Below are 20,248 nucleotides of genomic sequence, written 5' to 3' on the forward strand. Positions count from 1 at the left end.
AATTCGAATATAGAACAGCTGCCAACATGAGTAACGTCGTAGTAAATATCCTCGGAGTAGTGAAGCAAGTTAAATCACTTAATAAAAGCAAGTCTTCTGGTCCAGACTGTATACCAATTAGGTTCCTTTCGGAGTATGCTGATGCATTAGCTCCATACTTAACAATCATATACAACCGTTCGCTCGACGAAAGATCCGTACCCAAAGACTGGAAAATTGCACAGGTCACACCAATATTCAAGAAAAAAAATGGTTCAAATGGCTCTGAGCACTATGCGACTTAACTTCTGAGATCACCAGTCCCCTAGAACTTAGAACTAATTAAACCTAACTAACCTAAGGACATCACACACATCCATGCCCGAGGCAGGATTCGAACCTGCGACCGTAGCGATCGCTCGGTTCCAGACTGCAGCGCCTAGAACCGCACGGCCACTCCGGCCGGCTATTCAAGAAAGGTAGTAGGAGTAATCCGCTAAATTACAGGCCCATATCTTTAACGTCGATATTCAGCAGGATATATTGTGTTCGAACATTATGAATTACCTCGAAGAAAACGGTCTATTGGCACACAGTCAACGTGGGGTTAGAAAACATCGTTCCTGTGAAACACAACTAGTGCTTTATTCACGTGAAGTGTTGAGTGCTATTGACAAGGGATTTCAGATCGATTATGCACTTCTGGATTTCCGGAAGGCTTTTGACACTGTACAACACAAGCGGCTCTTAGTGAAATTGCGTACTTATGGAATATCGTCTCTGTTATGTGACTGGATTTGTAATTTCCTGTCAGGGAGGTCATAGTTCGTAGTAATTGACGAAAAGTCGTCGAGTAAAACATAAGTGATTTAAGGCGTTCGCCAAGGTAGTGTTATAGGCCCTTTGCTGTTCCTCATCTATATAAACGATTTGGGAGACAATCTGAGCAGCCGTCTTCAGTTGTTTGCAGATGACGCTGTCGTTTATCGACTAATAAAGTCATCAGAAGACCAAAACAAACTGCAAAACGATTTAGAAAAGATATCTGCATGGTGCGAAAAGTGGCAGTTTACCCTAAATAACGAAAAGTGTAAGGTCATCACATGAGTGCTAAAAGGAACTCATTAAACTTCAGTTACACGATAAATCAGTCCAACCTAATAGCCGTAAATTCAACTAAATGCCTAGGTATTACAATTACGAACAACTTAAATTGGAAGGAACACACAGAAAATGTCGTGCGGAAGGCTAACCAAAGACTGCGTTTAACTGGCAGGACACTTGGAAAATTTAACAGACCTAATAAGAAGACTGCATACACTACCCTTGTCCGTCCTCTTTTAGAATACTGTTGCGCTGTGTGGGATCCTTACCAGATAGGACTGACGGAGTACATCGAAGAAGTTCAAAGAAAGGCAGCACGTTTTGTATTATCGTGAAATATGGGACAGAGTGTCACAGAAATAATACAGGATTTGGGCTGGAAATCATTAAAAGAAAGGCGTTTTTCGTTGCGACGGAATCTTCTCACGAAATTCCAATCACCAACTTTCTTCTCCGAATGCAAAAATATTTTGTTGGCACCGAACTACATAGGGAGGAACGATCAGCACGATAAAATAAGGGAAATCAGAGCTCGTACGGAAAGATATAGGTGTTAATTCTTTCTGCGCGTTATACGAGACTGGAATAATAGAGAATTGTGAAGGTGGTTCAATAAACCCTCTGCCAGGCACTTAAATGTGATTTGCAGAGTATCCATGTAGGTGTAGATGTAGATATAGAATTACGCAAAAATGTTTACTCTGTTTGTATTGGGAAATGGAAGCACTGTTGTTGTTGTGGTCTTCAGTCCTGAGACTGGTTTGATGCAGCTCTCCATGCTACTCTATCCTGTGCAAGCTTCTTCATCTCCCAGTACCTACTGCAACCTACATCCTTCTGAATCTGCTTAGTGTATTCATCTCTTGGTCTCCCTCTACGATTTTTACCCTCCACGGTGCCCTCCAATGCTAAATTTGTGATCCCTTGATGCCTCAAAACATGTCCTACCAACCGATCCCTTCTTCTAGACAAGTTGTGCCACAAACTTCTCTTCTCCCCAATCCTACTCAATACCTCCTCATTAGTTACGTGATCTACCCACCTTATCTTCAGCATTCTTCTGTAGCACCACATTTCGAAAGCTTCTATTCACTTCTTGTCCAAACTAGTTATCGTTCATGTTTCACTTCCATACATGGCTACACTCCATACAAATACTTTCAGAAACGACTTCCTGACACTTAAATCTATACTCGATGTTAACAAATTTCTCTTCTTGAGAAACGCTTTCCTTGCCATTGCCAGTCTACATTTTATATCCTCTCTACTTCGACCATCATCAGTTATTTTACTCCCTAAATAGCAAAACTCCTTTACTACCTTAAGTGTCTCATTTACTAATCTAATTCCCTCAGCATCACCCGACTTAATTCGACTACATTCCAATATCCTCGTTTTGCTTTTGTTGATGTTCATCTTATATCCTCCTTTCAAGACATTGTCCATTCCGTTCAACTGCTCTTCCAAGTCCTTTGCTGTCTCTGACAGAATTACAATGTCATCGGCGAACCTCAAAGTTTTTACTGCTTCTCCATGAATTTTAATACCTACTCCGAATTTTTCTTTTGTTTCCTTTACTGCTTGCTCAATATACAGATTGAATAACATCGGGGAGAGGCTACAACCCTGTCTCACTCCTTTCCCAGCCACTGCTTCCCTTTCATGCCCCTCGACTCTTATGACTGCCATCTGGTTTCTGTACAAATTGTAAATAGCCTTTCGCTCCCTGTATTTTACAGCTGCCACCTTCAGAATTTAAAAGAGAGTACTCCAGTTAACATTGTCAAAAGCTTTCTCTAAGTCTACAAATGCTAGAAACGTAGGTTTGCCTTTTCTTAATCTTTCTTCTAAGATAAGTCGTAAGGTTAGTATTGCCTCACGTGTTCCAACATTTCTACGGAATCCAAACTGATCTTCCCCGAGGTCCGCTTCTACCAGTTTTTCCATTCGTCTGTAAAGAATTCGCGTTAGTATTTTGCAGCTGTGACTTATTAAACTGATAGTTCGGTAATTTTCACATCTGTCAACACCTGCTTTCTTTGGGATTGGAATTATTATATTCTTCTTGAAGTCTGAGGGTATTTCGCCTGTCTCATACATCGTGCTCACCAGATGGTAGAGTTTTGTCATGACTGGCTCTCCCGAGGCCATCAGTAGTTCTAATGGAATGTTGTCTACTCCCGGGGCCTTGTTTCGACTCAGGTCTTTCAGTGCTCTGTCAAACCCTTCACGCAGTATCTTATCTCCAATTTCGTCTTCATCTACATCCTCTTCCATTTCTATAATATTGTCCTCAAGTACATCGCCCTTGTATAAACCCTCTATATACTCCTTCCACCTTTCTGCCTTCCCTTCTTTGCTTAGAACTGGGTTGCCATCTGAGCTCTTGATATTCATAAAAGTGGTTCTCTTCTCTCCAAAGGTCTCTTTGATTTCATTGTAGGCAGTATCTATCTTACCCCTAGTGAGACAAGCCTCTACATCCTTACATTTGTCCTCTAGCCATCCCTGCTTAGCCATTTTGCACTTCCTGTCGATATCATTTTTGAGACGTTTGTATTCCTTTTTGCCTACTTCATTTACTGCATTTTTATATTTTCTGCTTTCATCAATTAAATTCAATATTTCTTCTGTTACCCAAGGATTTCTATTAGCCCTCGTCTTTTTACCTACTTGATCGTCTGCTGCCTTCACTACTTCATCCCTCAGAGCTACCCATTCTTCTTCTACTGTATTTCTTTCCCCCATTCGTGTCAATTGTGCCCTTATGCTCTCCCTGAAACTCTCTACAACCTCTGGTTCTTTCAGTTTATCCAGGTCCCATCTCCTTAAATTCCCACCTTTTTGCAGTTTCTTCAGTTTCAATCTGCAGTTCATAACCAATAGATTGTGGTCAGAATCCACATCTGCCCCAGGAAATGTCTTACAATTTAAAACCTGGTTCCTAAATCTCTGTCTTACCATTATATAATCTATCTGATACCTTTTAGTATCTCCAGGATTCTTCCAGGTATACAACCTTCTTTTATGATTCTTGAACCAAGTGTTAGCTATGATTAAGTTATGCACTGTGCAAAATTCTACAAGGCGGCTTCCTCTTTCATTCCTTCCCCCCAATCCATATTCACCTACTATGTTTCCTTCTCTCCCTTTTCCTACTGACGAATTCCAGTCACCCATGACTATTAAATTTTCGTCTCGCTTCACTACCTGAATAATTTCTTTTATCTCGTCATACATTACATCTATTTCTTCATGATCTGCGGAGCTAGTTGGCATATAAACTTGTACTACTGTAGTAGGCATTGGCTTTGTGTCTATCTTGGCCACAATAATGCGTTCACTATGCTGTTTGTAGTAGCTAACACGCACTCCTATTTTTTGATTGATTATTAAACCTACTCCTGCATTACCCCTATTTGATATTGTATTTATAACCCTGTATTCACCTGACCAAAAGTCTTGTTCCTCGTGCCACCAAACGTCACTAATTCCCACTATATCTAACTTTAACCTATCCATTTCCCTTTTTAAATGTTGTAACCTACCTGCCCGATTAAGGGATCTGACATTCCACGCTCCGAACCGTAGAACATCAGTTTTCTTTCTCCTGATAACGACGTCCTCCTGAGTAGTCCCCGCCCGGAGATCCGAATGGGGGACTATTTTAACTCCTGAATATTTTACCCAAGAGGACGCCATCATCATTTAATCATACAGTAAAGCTGCATGTCCTCGGGAAAAATTACGGCTGTAGTTTCCCCTTGCTTTCAGCCGTTCGCAGTACCAGCACAGCAAGGCCGTTTTGGTTAATGTTACAAGGCCAGATCAGTCAATCATCCAGACTGTTGCCCTTGCAACTACTGAAAAGGCTGCTGCCCCTCGTCAGGAACCACATGTTTGTCTGGCCTCTCAACAGATACCCCTCCGTTGTGGTTGCACCTACGGTACGGCCATCTGTATCGCTGAGGCACGCAAGCCCCCCCCCCCCCCCCCCCCCACCAACTGCAAGGTCCATGGTTCATGGGGGGAGATGGAAGCACTAGTGGAATCTAATTTCAAACGTTCCTCCTCAGGTGACAGTACAAATTTTACACAACTTCAATATTTGGAATATGTCAGTCAGGCACAGGTTCATATTGTCACAAAATAAGAATCAACTCCTGAAAAAAAAAAGCACAGTGATCGCTTTGGAGCATAGTACATGGTGTAGAACTGGTACTATGTTGCCGCGTGAGTCCTGCAGTAAGATGGACCGGACTTGGGGACACGACAGAGTGGCAGAAAGGAGATGTCTTGTTCGGACGTGTCGACGACGACACCGTGAATGAAGTCGCCAAGTTTAAATGGAACCACCAGTCAAAAGCCCGAAGAACCATCTTTTGCAGCGCCTTGATGTGGAGCCGGACGAGTCCAGTGCCGTTGGCAGCTCCGATAGGTTTCTTGCTTGGGGATCTGTGGTGCGATCAGCCCGACCGAGGAGGTTCCACAGGCTCTCTACGCGGTTTAAATCGAGACTGGATGGCATATGGAGAACGATAAACTCATTCCGATCCTCTTCGAAGCACGCAAGTACACTGCGAGCTGTGTGCTATGCTGGTCTTGGCCCGAAAGCCAGTGACCATTTCGACGACAGATAAATCGCTCCGTTTCCGCATTACAACGACCGCACAGTTTTCCGTGTCCTTCCGACACTTTACCGATGGTGGTGCCACTAAAGCGGAGTTACTAAATATAGTTTACCGCAATTCCTTCACGAAAGAAGACGAAGTAAATATTCCAGAATTCGAAACCAGAACAGCTGTTAGCATGAGTGACATAAAAGTGGATATCTTAGGTGTCGCGAAACAACTCAAATCACTTAAGAAAGGCAAGCCTTCCGGTCCAGTTCGCATACCAATCAGGTTCCTCTCAGAGTATGCAGACACAATAGCGCCATTCTTAGCAATCATATACAACCGCTCACTTGACAAAAGGTCTGCTCCTAAAGACTGGAAAGTAGCACACGTCACACCAATATTCAAGAAAGGAAATAGGAGTAACCCATTGAATTATAGACCCATATCACTGAACTCAATTTGCAGTAGGATTTTGGAGCATATACTGTACTCGAACATTATGAATCACTTTGAAGAAAATGACTTATTGATACATAACCAACACGGATTCAGAAAATATCGTTCTTGTGCAACACAGCTAGTTCTTTATTCCCATGAAGTAATGAGTGCTGTCGACAAGGGATCTCAGATCGATTTGCAGAAGGCTTTTGATACCTTTCCTCACAAGCGACTATTAATCAAATTGCGTTCATATGGAGTATCGTCTCAGTTGTGTGGCTGGATTCGTGATTTCCTCTCAGAGAGGTAATAGTTCGTAGTGATAGACGGTAAATCACCGAATAGAACAGAAGTGATATCTGGTGTTCCGCAAGGTAGTCTCATAGGCCCTCTGCTGTCCCTGATGTATATAAATAATCTAGGTGATAATTTGAGCAGCCCCCTTAGATAGTTTGCAGATGACGCTATATTTTAACGTCTAGTAAAATCATCAGACGGTCAATTCCAATTACAAAATGATCTACAGAGAATTTCTGTATGTTGCGAAACGTGGCAATTAACGCTAAACAAAGAAAAGAGCGAGGTCATTCACATGGGTACTAAAAGAAATCCGATAAATTTTTGGTATACGATAAATCGCACAAATCTAAGGGCTGTCAGTTCGACTAAATACCTAGGAATTACAATAACGAGCAACTTAAACTGGAAAGACCACGTAGATAATATTGTGGGGAAGGCGAAATGAAGACTGCGCTTTGTTGGCAGAGCACTTAGAAAATGCGACAAACCCACTAAAGAGACAGCCTACATTACACTTGTCCGTCCTCTGCTGGAATATTGCTGCGCGGTATGGGATCCTTACCGGGTAGGGTTGACAGAGGACATCGAAAAAGTGCAAAGAAGGGCAGCTCGTTTCGTGTTATCGCGCAGTAGGGGTGAGAGTGTCACTGATATGATACGCGAGTTGAGGTGGCAGTCACTGAAACAAAGGCGGTTTTCTTAGCGGCGAGATCTATTTACGAAATTTCAATCACCAACTTTATCTTCCGAATGTGTAAATATTTTGTTGATACCCACCTACGTAGGGAGAAATGATCATCATAATAAAATAAGAGAAATCAGAGCTCGAACGGAAAGATTTAGGTGTACCTTTTTTCCACGCGCCATTCCAGTGTGGAATGGTAGAGAGGTAGTATGAAAATGGTTCGATGAACCCCCTCTCAGGCAATTAAGTGAGAATTGCAGAGTAACCGTGTAGATGTAGATGTTTATATACCCTCCACTGCTACGGCTGCTACCTGCCGTCTGTGAGTGGTTATTCCACGTTGACATCGAACATAGGCGGTGGCTACAATGGTGAGACTGGATCTTGTTAAATTCCAACTGGCGAGGACAGAAGACCAGTTAACATTTTGTCAGTTGCAATCGGTTTCTAATCCAACGTGAAACCCTACCTGTCAGTGAATGCAGGCCAATTTCAATCAGTTACCGAAAGAACCTACCAAAGTGCGCTGCCTGTCACATTGGCATCGAAAAAGGATGTTTCTTAGTGATTTATTATTAAGTATTGATTAGCAGGCTAACTACGCAACTGCCCATTGCAAGGCCATCTTCCTGTTCATAAAATTTGTTACTAAATCTGAAGTAGTTATGTGATAGCATAAAGGTTCAACAAGTTCATAAATTTCAGGTAGGCTGATCACTTTATTCTTAAGCAAGTTATTTTTAATTACGAAATTGCTTCTTTTACTAGTATATTTGTACACAAGAAACAATCTTACTAATTAAAAATAGCTTGATTGGATATAAAAAGATCAGTCGCCTTGAAATTTATGAGTTTGTGGAACTTCTAGCCTTTGTACTATCACATAACTACTTCAGCTTTAATAATTTATTTTATAAATCGGAAGCTGGTCTTTCAATGTGCAATTGTCTTGCTAGCTTCCTTGCCAATACTTACAAAAATCATTTAGAAATATGTTGTTTCAATGCCAATTCGACAATAAAGAAAAAAGTCAATTATCACAATCGCTATGTGGATGACACACTTATCGGAACATGAAAGTGACAACGGTATAAATTTCTTGGGTCTAAAAGTTGGTGAATACAGTAATAAATATAAATTTAAAATATACAGAAGACCCAATAAAGCGTATGTTCCAAACAAGAGCTTTCCCTGAGCAACACAAAATGATATAATGTAGGGCAATGGTCAACAAAATGGAAAAAATCCCTTTGGACACTGAAGATAAACTACAAGAACTAAAAATAAATTGTTACACCTCTGACACCATCACTAAACTTGAGAATATGATTAAAAACAAATACAGTAACAAAGATAGCTTTAAGTAAATCAAACAGCACTTCAGCACAAATACCTCCTAAAAACTCTATGAAAAATTTCTGCATACCATTCATTGGCAAAGTGTCATATCAGAGTGCCAACTTATTCCATGCCAAAAATATCATAATCAGTTTTTCCACAAACAATAAAATGAAAGCCAAAATTGTTCACAACTCAAATTTAAGAAAATTAGGTACACAACAGGTCTGGCATTTATATACCAAATTGTTCTGTGTACCCTAAATTTTATACTGGCCAAACTGGCAGGAGTTTCAATGAACAGTACCGTGAACACATGGATGTTTCAGCCTCAACAACCTACATAAATAATCTTCTGCTATTCACTTGGGCTAACATAATAACAAAGAGATAAACATCGAAGAATCTTAGGTGTATTACATTTTGTCGAAAAAGAAAACTACACCTTGAATGATCAGCTAGAATTAAAATGTCAAAGGTACCTACAAAATTTCATACAACTCCTAAAATTTGAAATAGTAGAAATGAAGTGTTGGCGGAAGAGCCAACACCGTGTTGCTAGAGGACGCCGAAATGCACGCTTTTAAGCTCACGCAAATTGGCGTGAGGTCTGGAACAAGGTAAAGTAATTATCCTATAAAGAAAAGAACGTAGTTCTTGGAATACTTAACTTTAATCCACAATTGGAGAACATCGCTCTTGTTTAGACATTAATATAATCTCAATATAACTGGTAATGGCGCCTTGCTAGGTCGTAGCAAATGACGTAGCTGAAGGCTATGCTAACTATCGTCTCGGCAAATGAGAGCGTAGTTGTCAGTGAACCTTTCCTAGCAAAGTCGGCTGTACAACTGGGGCGAGTGCTAGGACGTCTCACTAGACCTGCCGTGTGGTGGCGCTCGGTCTGCAATCACTGACAGTGGCGACACGCGGGTCCGACGTATACTAATGGACCGCGGCCGATTTAAAGGCTACCACCTAGCAAGTGTGGTGTCTGGCGGTGACACCACAAGAAATAATAATGAACTGGCAGGGAGAAAATTCTTCATTGTCCATTACCAGCATATTTCAAACGTAAATAATTAAATGTGTAAGAGTATAAAATTATCTGTACTATGAAGAAGTATCTTTGCAGTAACTCCAGAAGTACACATATCATGAATTTTCGCAAAACCAGCAACGAATGTAAACAAATGTATCCGCCATATTGTACTTGATTTAGATAATTAATCAGCAATGATTGTTAAAGAAAATCAAACCGTTGTCTTACAATACGTAAAGGAGAGCTTTTCGTGAAGTAATAACAATGTAAAGCGCATATGTAAGTGTAAAACTATGTTATCACAAAAGCTTTGTTATATTTTAGAAATCAAATGTTAACTTCACAAATAAGTTAACGCTACCATCTGACAATGGGCTCATACCCGAAACTGGTAACGGTACAACAAAATCATTAAAAAAACATTGTGGCTAGTTGCAGTATTTTCTACACTGATTTCAAAGGGATGTTCTACAATACGCTTTGAGGATACTGTATTTAATTAGAGAAAGAAACCATATCTTTGAATGCAACTGTTAAATGAATACTACACCAACAAAATTTTAATCATAGGAATTCCAATGGTAATGTGAAGGCTCGAGTGGTGCTGAGTCACACATCACAATTTTACAAAACTTTTTTGTAAATGCAAACACAGACGTAAAGAATTGCAGGTTCGGAAACTCCAGGATTGCTGGCTATCATTGCAACAGAATAGAGACGTAGTGCCCTGTTCTTGATTCCTTTCATTTCTATATTTTTCTGTTAATATCGCTGTAGAGGTTTAATATTTTATAGACAGTGTCGTACTGAAAGAAAAACAGAATGTATAGAATGCTAGTGAGCTGTCCCAGTTTCTAATGGGTAGCGCTTAGTATCTATGGTCGGACGAGTTGTTTGCTGTAGCGCCGATACATTATACAGGGTGGTCCGTTGATAGTGACAGGGCCAAATATCTCATGAAATAAGCATCAAACGAAAAAACTACAAAGAACGAAACTCGTCTAGCTTGAAGGGGGATACCGGATGGCACTATGGTTGGCCCGCTAGATAGCGCTGCCATAGATCAAACGGATATGAACTGCGTTTTTTTTTTTAAATGGGAACCCCCATTTTTTATTACATATTCGTGTAGTACGTAAAGAAGTACGAATGTTTTAGTTGGACCACGTTTTTCGCTTTATGATAGATGGCGCTGTAATAGTCACAAACGTATAAGTACGTGGTATCATGTAACATTCCGCCGGTGCGGACGGTATTTGCTTCGTGATACATTACCCGTGTTAACATGACCGTTTATCAATTGCGGAAAAGGTCGATATCGTGTTTATGTATGGCTATTGGGATCAAATTGCCCAACGGGCGTGTGCTATGTATGCTGCTTGGTATCCTGGGCAACATCATCCAAGTGTCCGGACCGTTCACCAGATAGTTACGTTATCAGCGACCTTGGCGGGTTAATGTATGGTGCGGCATCTTGGGAGGAACGATAATTGGCCCCCATTTTATCGATAGCGATCTAAATGGTGCAATGTATGCTGATTTCGCACGTAATGTTCTACCGATGTTACTACAAGATGTTTCACTGCATGACAGAATGGCGATGTACTTCCAACATGATGGATGTCCGGCACATAGCTCGCGTGCGGTTGAAGCGGTATTGAACAGCATATTTCATGACAGGTGGATTGGTCGTCGAAGCACCATACCATGGCCCGCACGTTCACCGGATCTGACGTCCCCGGATTTCTTTCTGTGGGGAAAGTTGAAGGATATTTGCTATCGTGATCCACCGACAACGCCTGACAACATGCGTCAGCGCATTGTCAATGCATATGCGAACATTACGGAAGGCGAACTACTCGCTGTTGAGAGGAATGTCGTTACACGTATTGCCAAATGCATTGAGGTTGACGGACATCATTTTGAGCATTTATTGCATTAATGTGGTATTTATAGGTAATCACGCTGTAACAGCATGAGCTCTCAGAAATGATAAGTTCACAAAGGTACATGTATCACATTGGAACAACATAAATAAAACGTTCAAACGTACCTACGTTCTGTATTTTAATTTAAAAAACCTACCTGTTACCAACTGTACGTCTAAAATTGTGAGACATATGTTTGTGGCTATTACAGCGCCATCTATCACAAAGCGAAAAAAGTGATCCAACTAAAACATTCATATTTCTTTACGTACTACACGAATATGTAATAAAAATGGGGGTTCCTACTTTAAAAAAATGCAGCTGATATCCGTTTGACCTGTGGCAAAGCCATCTAGCGGTCCAACCGTAGCGCCATCTGGTTTCCCCTTCAAGCTAGACGAGTTTCGTTCTTTGCAGTTTTTTGTTTGACACTTATTGCGTGAGATATTTGGCCCGGTAATGATCAATGGACCACCCTGTATACACAAACCTTTCTCATGGATCTATCAATTTGATTCCCCATTTGTCATTTCACTACTCTTCTTTTGGCTACGATAATTTGGACAAAAATCCACTGAATAATTTCTAGGGAGTCACGTTTCCGCTCCGCTCAAACATTTGATCAAATAGTAGATGGTATTAGCGCGATGTCTGTTGGGGTTGACTGACTTTTTTGTTCAGTGTGGTTGTTACTGGCTCTGACAAGGGAACCTCCCCATCGCACCCCCCTCAGATTTAGTTATAACTTGGCACAGTGGATAGGCCTTGATAAACCGAACACAGATCAATTGAGAAAACAGGAAGAAGTTGTGTGAAACCGTGAAAAAATAAGCAAAATATACAAACTGAGTAGTCCATGGGCGACATAGCCAACATCTAGGAGCACGTGAGCTGAGGAACGCCGTGGTCTCGTGGTAGCGTGGAGGAGAGGTCCTTAGTTCAAGTCTTCGCACAAGTGAAAATTTTACTTTCTTTATTTTTGCATAGTTATTATCTGTCCGTTCGTTCATTGACGTCTCTGTTCACTGTAATAAGTTTAGTGTCTTGTGTTTTGCGACCGCATCGCAAAACCGTGCGATTAGTAGACGAAAGGACGTGCCTTTCCAATCGGAACCGAAAACATTTGATCGAAAGGTCATAGGTCAACCGATTCCTCCACAGGAAAACACATCTGATATATTCTATACGACACTGGTGACGGCATGTGCGTCCCATGACAGGAATATGTTGTCGACCCACCTAACTTGTACACTTGGCGAATGGGTAAAAAGATTCTTCTACCTTGCCCGATTTAGGTTTTCTTGTGGATGTGATAATCACTCCCAAAAAAGTGATGAAAACATAAGAGTTTGTCACATAAACTGAAAATAAAAAATTAAAGTTTTCACTCGATGGAAGATTTGAACCAAGGACCTTTCGTTCCGCAGCTGCTCACGTTACCACGAGACCACGGCGCTCCTGCAATCCCAGCGACCTTGATGTTGCCTATCCTGTCATAAACTACTCAGTTTGTATATTTTGCTTATTTTTTTCACAGTTCCACACAACTTCTTCCTGTTTTCTCAATTGATCTGTGTTCAGTTTTTCAAGGCCTATCCAATGTGCCAACTTATAACTAAATCTGAGGGGGGTGCGATGGGGAGGTTCCCTTGTGAGAAACACTTGGTGATATAATAGTGATACAGGATTAATATCCAGCACAGTCCTTAAGGTGGCTTTAGTTACGTACGAGAGCCATCGCGTTTCGAGCGAGCTAAACGCCAAGAGCAGAGCGCGCGCGACGTACCGTAGTACTGGTCGCCCATGTAGATGTCGTTGACGAGCTTGGGGTAGAAGCGCAGGAGGCGCTTGGCCAGCTCGGCGTGGGTGGAGGTGGCGTTGAGCAGACAGAGGTGCAGCACCGTCTCGCCCACCGCGCCGCGCTCCTTCAGGTCCCAGCACACCTCGCGGCACTTGCTGGGGTCTACACCACGGCACAGCAACATCGTGTTCAGTAGTTACGTCTGCTTCATCAGACACTGTGTCAGTCAAAATAAGTAAAAGGAAGACTACAAATACACGGTGTATCAAAAAGAATCATCTGATTTAAAAAAAAAAATCATAACTATTATGTTATTTGAGATATGTGCGTGAACAACAAACGTGCTGTTGGAAAGAGCAAGCTGTCGAGTTTTACGTGGTGCACACTAGGTAGCAGCAGCGTGCGCCTATTTCAGTTCTAGTAAAAATGATGTCGGGACAACAGAAAGCGTTTCTTGTTCTACGTTTTGCGCAGTGCAGGTCAGTAATAACTGTTCAACGTGACTTTCTACTAGGTATGGCGTGGATCCCCCTACAGCACAGAGCATTAGATGATGGCATGAACAGTTCCGAGAAACAGGTTGTTTGTTTAGAGGCAAATCGGCAGAAATTCGTTCGCCGTGCAGCTCAGACTGGAGGCTGGAGACTGATTCGAACGACTTCATTTACCAACAGGATGGGACACCGCCACACTGGCATCTGGAAGTGCGGGAATTTTTAAATCAAAGAGTTATTGAACGATGGATCGGTCGCACTGGACCAAATGATTTCGCCTTACATTACTAGCCTCCAAGGTCACCGGACCTGACTGTGTGCGATTATTTCTTGGGGTGGGGGGTGATATTGTAAAAGTAGATGCCATGTTACAGTGGAAGGCCGTCAACTAGTGCAAGGGACTCCTGTACAGAATAAACGGACTGTAGTATTAGGTAGCATTTAACTTTGTAACAGTTCTCGAGCTTGCAACCAACAACAGTTCGTTATCAATGAAAGCATATTGCGTGCCATAGCAGGCAGATGCCGTCGGTAGAAAGTGTTGATTGGTGCCTATGACAATAAAGCTTGAGTGTCGTTTGCACACGGCACCACAGTTTGGTGGGCGTCTTTATTTACCTGACGTGGCACTGGTGGAGCAATCCTACACTCTGATTTACAACTTCGTTATATATTTTTTGATAAATAAATTGTTAAACAGGAATTTGTATAAGCATAAATGGTGTCTTATCGTAAGGATGTAGTAATGAAAATGAAAATAATAGGATGGTAACATTTAAAAATAAAGTTATGAATCACTTAATATAGTGTCAATTATTACAAAAGACTGGCATGATATGTACGGTCAAAGAGTAGGGTTGTGCCGCAGGAATTCGATGGGAGTGGGAAATGGTAGGTGGCTGTGTGTGCATAAATACTTACCAAGTATAAAAATATTAATTAATAACATAGTTCAACAAAACAGTGCACATGAGCATAATAAACACATCAGGAAATATTACTTGTACTCGAACAAATACACATCAGCTTAATATGTAACATAAAACGGCAACTCTCAAAATTCCTGGTTCTAAAGTTAAATAAACTGTAAGATAAGAGAAGAGCATAAAGTAAATCAGCAAGCCTACAACTAACTAACTATACAGGCTGGAAATAACAATAATGGAATGGCGTAGTTGACCATAAGGTTAGGATACAATTCACAAACAAGACTTAAATAAGAACTGAGACAAGAAGCACCTAAAGCTAATGTTCTAATCAGACTAAGGCAGCACAAAACAAACAACTTAAAAAACACAGAAAAAGGCCTACACTATGCTGGAATATAGACAAGTTATGCAGCTCCATTAAAATCAAACATTAGGCGAAATGATTACATATAAGAAGACCACCCATTTAAACACAACGTATAAGCGCACACCTCTAGGGTGTAATTGACACAAATTTTCAAAAGCTAAAATACACAGGGTGACGCAAAAGAATGTGAAATTTTGGAACCTGTTGTAACGCTGCGGGGTAGGTGGCGGCGAATGACATAGAATTCTGCTCTCACTGTCTTGCTATTTAGTAAACAGTAAACACGGGGCAATGGAACGTTGTGCGGCGGTGCAGCCTCTGCGGTAAAAGCCTTTTACAAGAATGGGAAGGTGGAGGTCGCGCGTCGGCAGTTTCGGTGTCAAAATTTTTTTTTGGAAATTTGTGGTAAGGTATTACGGGACCAAACTGCTAAGGTCATCGGTCCCTAAGCTTACACATTATTTAATCTAACTTAAAATAACTTACGCTAAGGACGACACACACACACCCATGCCCGAGGGAGGACTCGAACCTCCGACGGGAGGAACTGCTTGGACCGTGACGAGATGCCTGTGACCGCACGGTTACCCCGCCCGTCTGTGGTGTCATTTCAACATCGGACAGGACGGTCGTGTTCCCTCAGTGCATGCGGTTTGCGCTTGTGTCAGCAATTTTGAAACAACTGGCCCTGCACTGTAAAAGCAATCTGCAGGGAGACCCCGAACCAATCGTACGGCAGACAATATCGAGGCTGTGTGAACTGCTTTCGTAAGAAGACCACAGCGCTCTCTTCGACGTAACGCAGAGTCCTTAACCTAACGATATGCTAATGCATAGACAATATGCTGAACGCATGTTAGCAAAAGTGACGACAATTTCATTAATAATCTGTAGATATCGAACGAAGTTCACTTCCACCTCAGCGGCTTTGTCAGCTACACGAGTGTCCATTGCACAGCAACAAGATTACTGTATGGTGTACCATGTCATCGAGTGGCGTTAGAGGACCTTGCTTTATTCAGGATGATGAGTGCGCAACCACTGCAACGTCTGTTCGGTATGTTTCCATGGTGGAAAATTTAGTAGCGCGGAACTGCCCCATTTTAAATTTTCAAATGTGTGTGAAATCTTATGGGACTTAACTGCTAAGGTAATCAGTCCCTAAGCTTACACACTACCTTAACCTAAATTATCCTAATGACAAAGACACACACCCATGCCCGAGGGTGGACTCGAACCTCCGCCGGGACCAGCCGCACAGTCCATGACTGCAGCGCCTCAGACCGCTCGGCTAATCGCGCGCGGCTGCCCCATTTTACTGACAACAGTTGGTTTCAACACGACGCAGCAAAAACGGCTCATACGACGGGGACTGTGCGACGATTGTTTGGTAATCATGACTTTGCACGGCCCCCATTATCGCATTACCTGACAGCGTGTGATTTTTTTCTTGCGGAGCCACCTTACGAGCGCGGTTTATCGTACTCGACCTGCTACCACCGAAGAACTCAAAGCAAGAATACGAGCGGAAGTCTTCAAGATTACCATTGAACTGTTAGGTCGAGCCATGCAAAACGCTCCCCTCAGGCTGTAGGAAGATATGCGCCGAGGGTCAGCTCATCTATCGGATGTGATATTTAAGAAATAAAAATGCTTGTGACATTCAATAATGACATAACTTGTGCTATAAACACAGATAAATATATGCAAACTAACTGCGCTCATCCATCAATCTCCATTCCAAAATTTCCCGTTCTTTTGAGTCACACTGTATTTCAGGCAAACCACTTAGGCCTTCCAGCAGTACTACCTTTAGGACAATAGAGGACAGGGAAACGCTGAACTCTCTAATTGCTAGCGCAGCATGAACGTGAATCAGGACTAGGATGTAAGGGACTGCCCAACAGACGCTTTCATCAAGCACCGCCAAGACAACAGTTACAATCCGCCGCCTCGGAACAGAACGCTGTGTCCGGGGGTTGACATCTGTTAGCTGCTAGTTCAGACCTGGACTCCACGTGACAGCCGCACTGCCCACGCGAACTTGTTTGTAGCTGTCCCGTACCGCTCACATCCATCACTGTTGTTCCCTTGTTGTCCAGTCTCGGTAGCTGTCCGCAGATTAACTCTCGTCTCTTGCCAACGTATCCACAGTGTGCGGCGGAGCTGCCGACAGACCGCCGCACTCCAGAAGACCTCTGCGATTCCAGCGACAAGCAATGGCTGGACTTGCTCGTTGTAGAGGGCGGGAATGAAGGTGCTTTTACTCACGGCACAGAGTCCAAGCCTTTCCGGGAGCCAGTGGAGTATTGACGGGATAGGCAGTGAGATTTCAGATTTGGTTGACAGTTTGTAGTAATGTATTTCGGACATGTCCGAAAGAACAGACACTATATCCATATAAGCATATAGTTCTGGCAATACCGACCATGACCTTCTTCTTCTGTGCAGATGCACACATATTCCGCGAACTCTTACGGGACTTGGTAAGAATGTCTTCCACGAGTAATGAGTGTGTTGCGGTGGGACACTGCGAATGTAGTGTGTGAACATACAAGGTGAGAATGTGGGTCTCGCGGGAGGCGTGCGCGAGATAGTCACTGCAGTCGCACTATCCTATGTGCCCTCCGTGGCTCAGATGGATAGAGCGTCTGCCATGTAAGCAGGAGATCCCGGGTTCCGGTCGGGGCACACATTTTCACCTGTCCCCGTTGATATAAACTCCTGGAAATGGAAAAAAGAACACATTGACACCGGTGTGTCAGACCCACCATACTTGCTCCGGACACTGCGAGAGGGCTGTACAAGCAATGATCACACGCACGGCACAGCGGACACACCAGGAACCGCGGTGTTGGCCGTCGAATGGCGCTAGCTGCGCAGCATTTGTGCACCGCCGCCGTCAGTGTCAGCCAGTTTGCCGTGGCATACGGAGCTCCATCGCAGTCTTTAACACTGGTAGCATGCCGCGACAGCGTGGACGTGAACCGTATGCGCAGTTGACGGACTTTGAGCGAGGGCGTGTAGTGGGCATGCGGGAGGCCGGGTGGACGTACCGCCGAATTGCTCAACACGTGGGGCGTGAGGTCTCCACAGTACATCGATGTCGTCGCCAGTGGTCGGCGGAAGGTGCACGTGCCCGTCGACCTGGGACCGGACCGCAGCGACGCACGGATGCACGCCAAGACCGTAGGATCCTACGCAGTGCCGTAGGGGACCGCACCGCCACTTGCCAGCAAATTAGGGACACTGTTGCTCCTGGGGTATCGGCGAGGACCATTCGCAACCGTCTCCATGAAGCTGGGCTACGGTCCCGCACACCGTTAGGCCGTCTTCCGCTCACGCCCCAACATCGTGCAGCCCGCCTCCAGTGGTGTCGCGACAGGCGTGAATGGAGGGACGAATGGAGACGTGTCGTCTTCAGCGATGAGAGTCGCTTCTGCCTTGGTGCCAATGATGGTCGTATGCGTGTTTGGCGCCGTGCAGGTGAGCGCCACAATCAGGACTGCATACGACCAAGGCACACAGGGCCAACACCCGGCATCATGGTGTGGGGAGCGATCTCCTACACTGGCCGTACACCACTGGTGATCGTCGAGGGGACACTGAATAGTGCACGGTACATCCAAACCGTCATCGAACCCATCGTTCTACCATTCCTAGACCGGCAAGGGAACTTGCTGTTCCAACAGGACAATGCACGTCCGCATGTATCCCGTGCCACCCAACGTGCTCTAGAATGTGTAAGTCAACTACCCTGGCCAGCAAGATCTCCGGATCTGTCCCCCATTGAGCATGTTTGGGACTGGATGAAGCGTCGTCTCACGCGGTCTGCACGTCCAGCACGAACGCTGGTCCAACTGAGGCGCCAGGTGGAAATGGCATGGCAAGCCGTTCCACAGGACTACATCCAGCATCTCTACGATCGTCTCCATGGGAGAATAGCAGCCTGCATTGCTGCGAAAGGTGGATATACACTGTACTAGTGCCGACATTGTGCATGCTGTGTTGCCTGTGTCTATGTGCCTGTGGTTCTGTCAGTGTGATCATGTGATGTATCTGACCCCAGGAATGTGTCAATAAAGTTTCCCCTTCCTGGGACAATGAATTCACGGTGTTCTTATTTCAATTTCCAGGAGTGTATATCAATTCCCATCAGTAGCTGAAGGTATTAATATATAATTCTAATTTCCCTCTGTAGCAATTCTGGGCGTGTGGGGTGTCGCATTGCCTTGCTGGAACTGCCCAAGTCCCTCGGAATGTACAATGGACATGAATGGATGCAGGTGATCAGACAGGATACTTAGGCACGTGTCATCTGTCCGAGTCGTATGTACACGTATCAGGGGTCCCGTATCACTCCAACTGCACACGTCCCACACTATTACAGAGCCTCCACCAGTCTGAACAGTTCACATGTAGGGTTCATGTATTCATGTGGTTGTCTCCATACCCGTACATGTCCATCTGCTCGATACAATTAGAAACGAGACTCGTCAGATCAGTCAACATGTTCCTAGTTACCAACAGTCCAACGTCGGTGTTGATGGGCCCAGGCGAGACCTAATGCTTTGTGTTGTGAAGTCATCACTTTCGGCTCCGAAAGTCCATATGATGGTCTTTCGTTGAATGATTCGCACGCTGACACTCGTTGACGGCCCAGCATTGAAATCTGCAACAATTTGCGGAAGGGTTGCACTTCTACCACGTAGAGCGATTGTCTTCAGTCGTCGTTGGTCCCGTTGTTGCAGGATCTTTTTCTGGCCGCAGCGATGTCGGGGATTTGATGTTTTACCGTATTTACCGGTACACTCGCGAAATGATCGTACGGAAAAATCCCCACCTCATCGCTACCTTGGAGATGCTGTGTCCCATCGCTCGTGCGCCGACTAACTCACTTAAATCTTGATAACTGCCATTGTAGCAGCACTAACCGATCTAATATCTGCGCTAGGCACTTGTCTTATATAGGCGTTGACGACCGCAGCGCCGTATTCTGCCTGTTTACATATCTCTGTATTTGAATACATATGCCTATAACAGTTTCTTTCGAGCTTCAGTGTATAAACGAACGTAATTTCCGCAACGACAAACATATTTGTCATTGTCGTCTTGAATTGTGATTTACCTCTTGTTATTAAGCATGACGTGCTCACCGTAATCGAAAATGATTGTCGAGTTAAAGCTGTAAGTTATGTGTTTCTACTTATAGTCTCTGATGTCT

The 20,248-nt window shown here is 43.6% G+C and overlaps 1 protein-coding gene across 1 annotated transcript in view; it reads right to left on the minus strand.

Annotated features, from left to right (window-relative positions):
• Window positions 1-20,248, minus strand: part of LOC124606056 (transient receptor potential cation channel subfamily V member 5) — a 339,427-nt gene that overhangs the window by 98,950 nt on the left and 220,229 nt on the right. Inside the window, exon 5 of the mRNA XM_047138016.1 lies at window positions 13,220-13,396. Within this exon, the coding sequence (XP_046993972.1) occupies window positions 13,220-13,396 (177 nt within the window). The remainder of the gene's footprint in view (window positions 1-13,219; window positions 13,397-20,248) is intronic.

Source organism: Schistocerca americana, chromosome 3, assembly GCF_021461395.2.
Source record: "Schistocerca americana isolate TAMUIC-IGC-003095 chromosome 3, iqSchAmer2.1, whole genome shotgun sequence".
In the NCBI taxonomy this organism is placed as follows: Eukaryota; Metazoa; Arthropoda; class Insecta; order Orthoptera; family Acrididae; genus Schistocerca; species Schistocerca americana.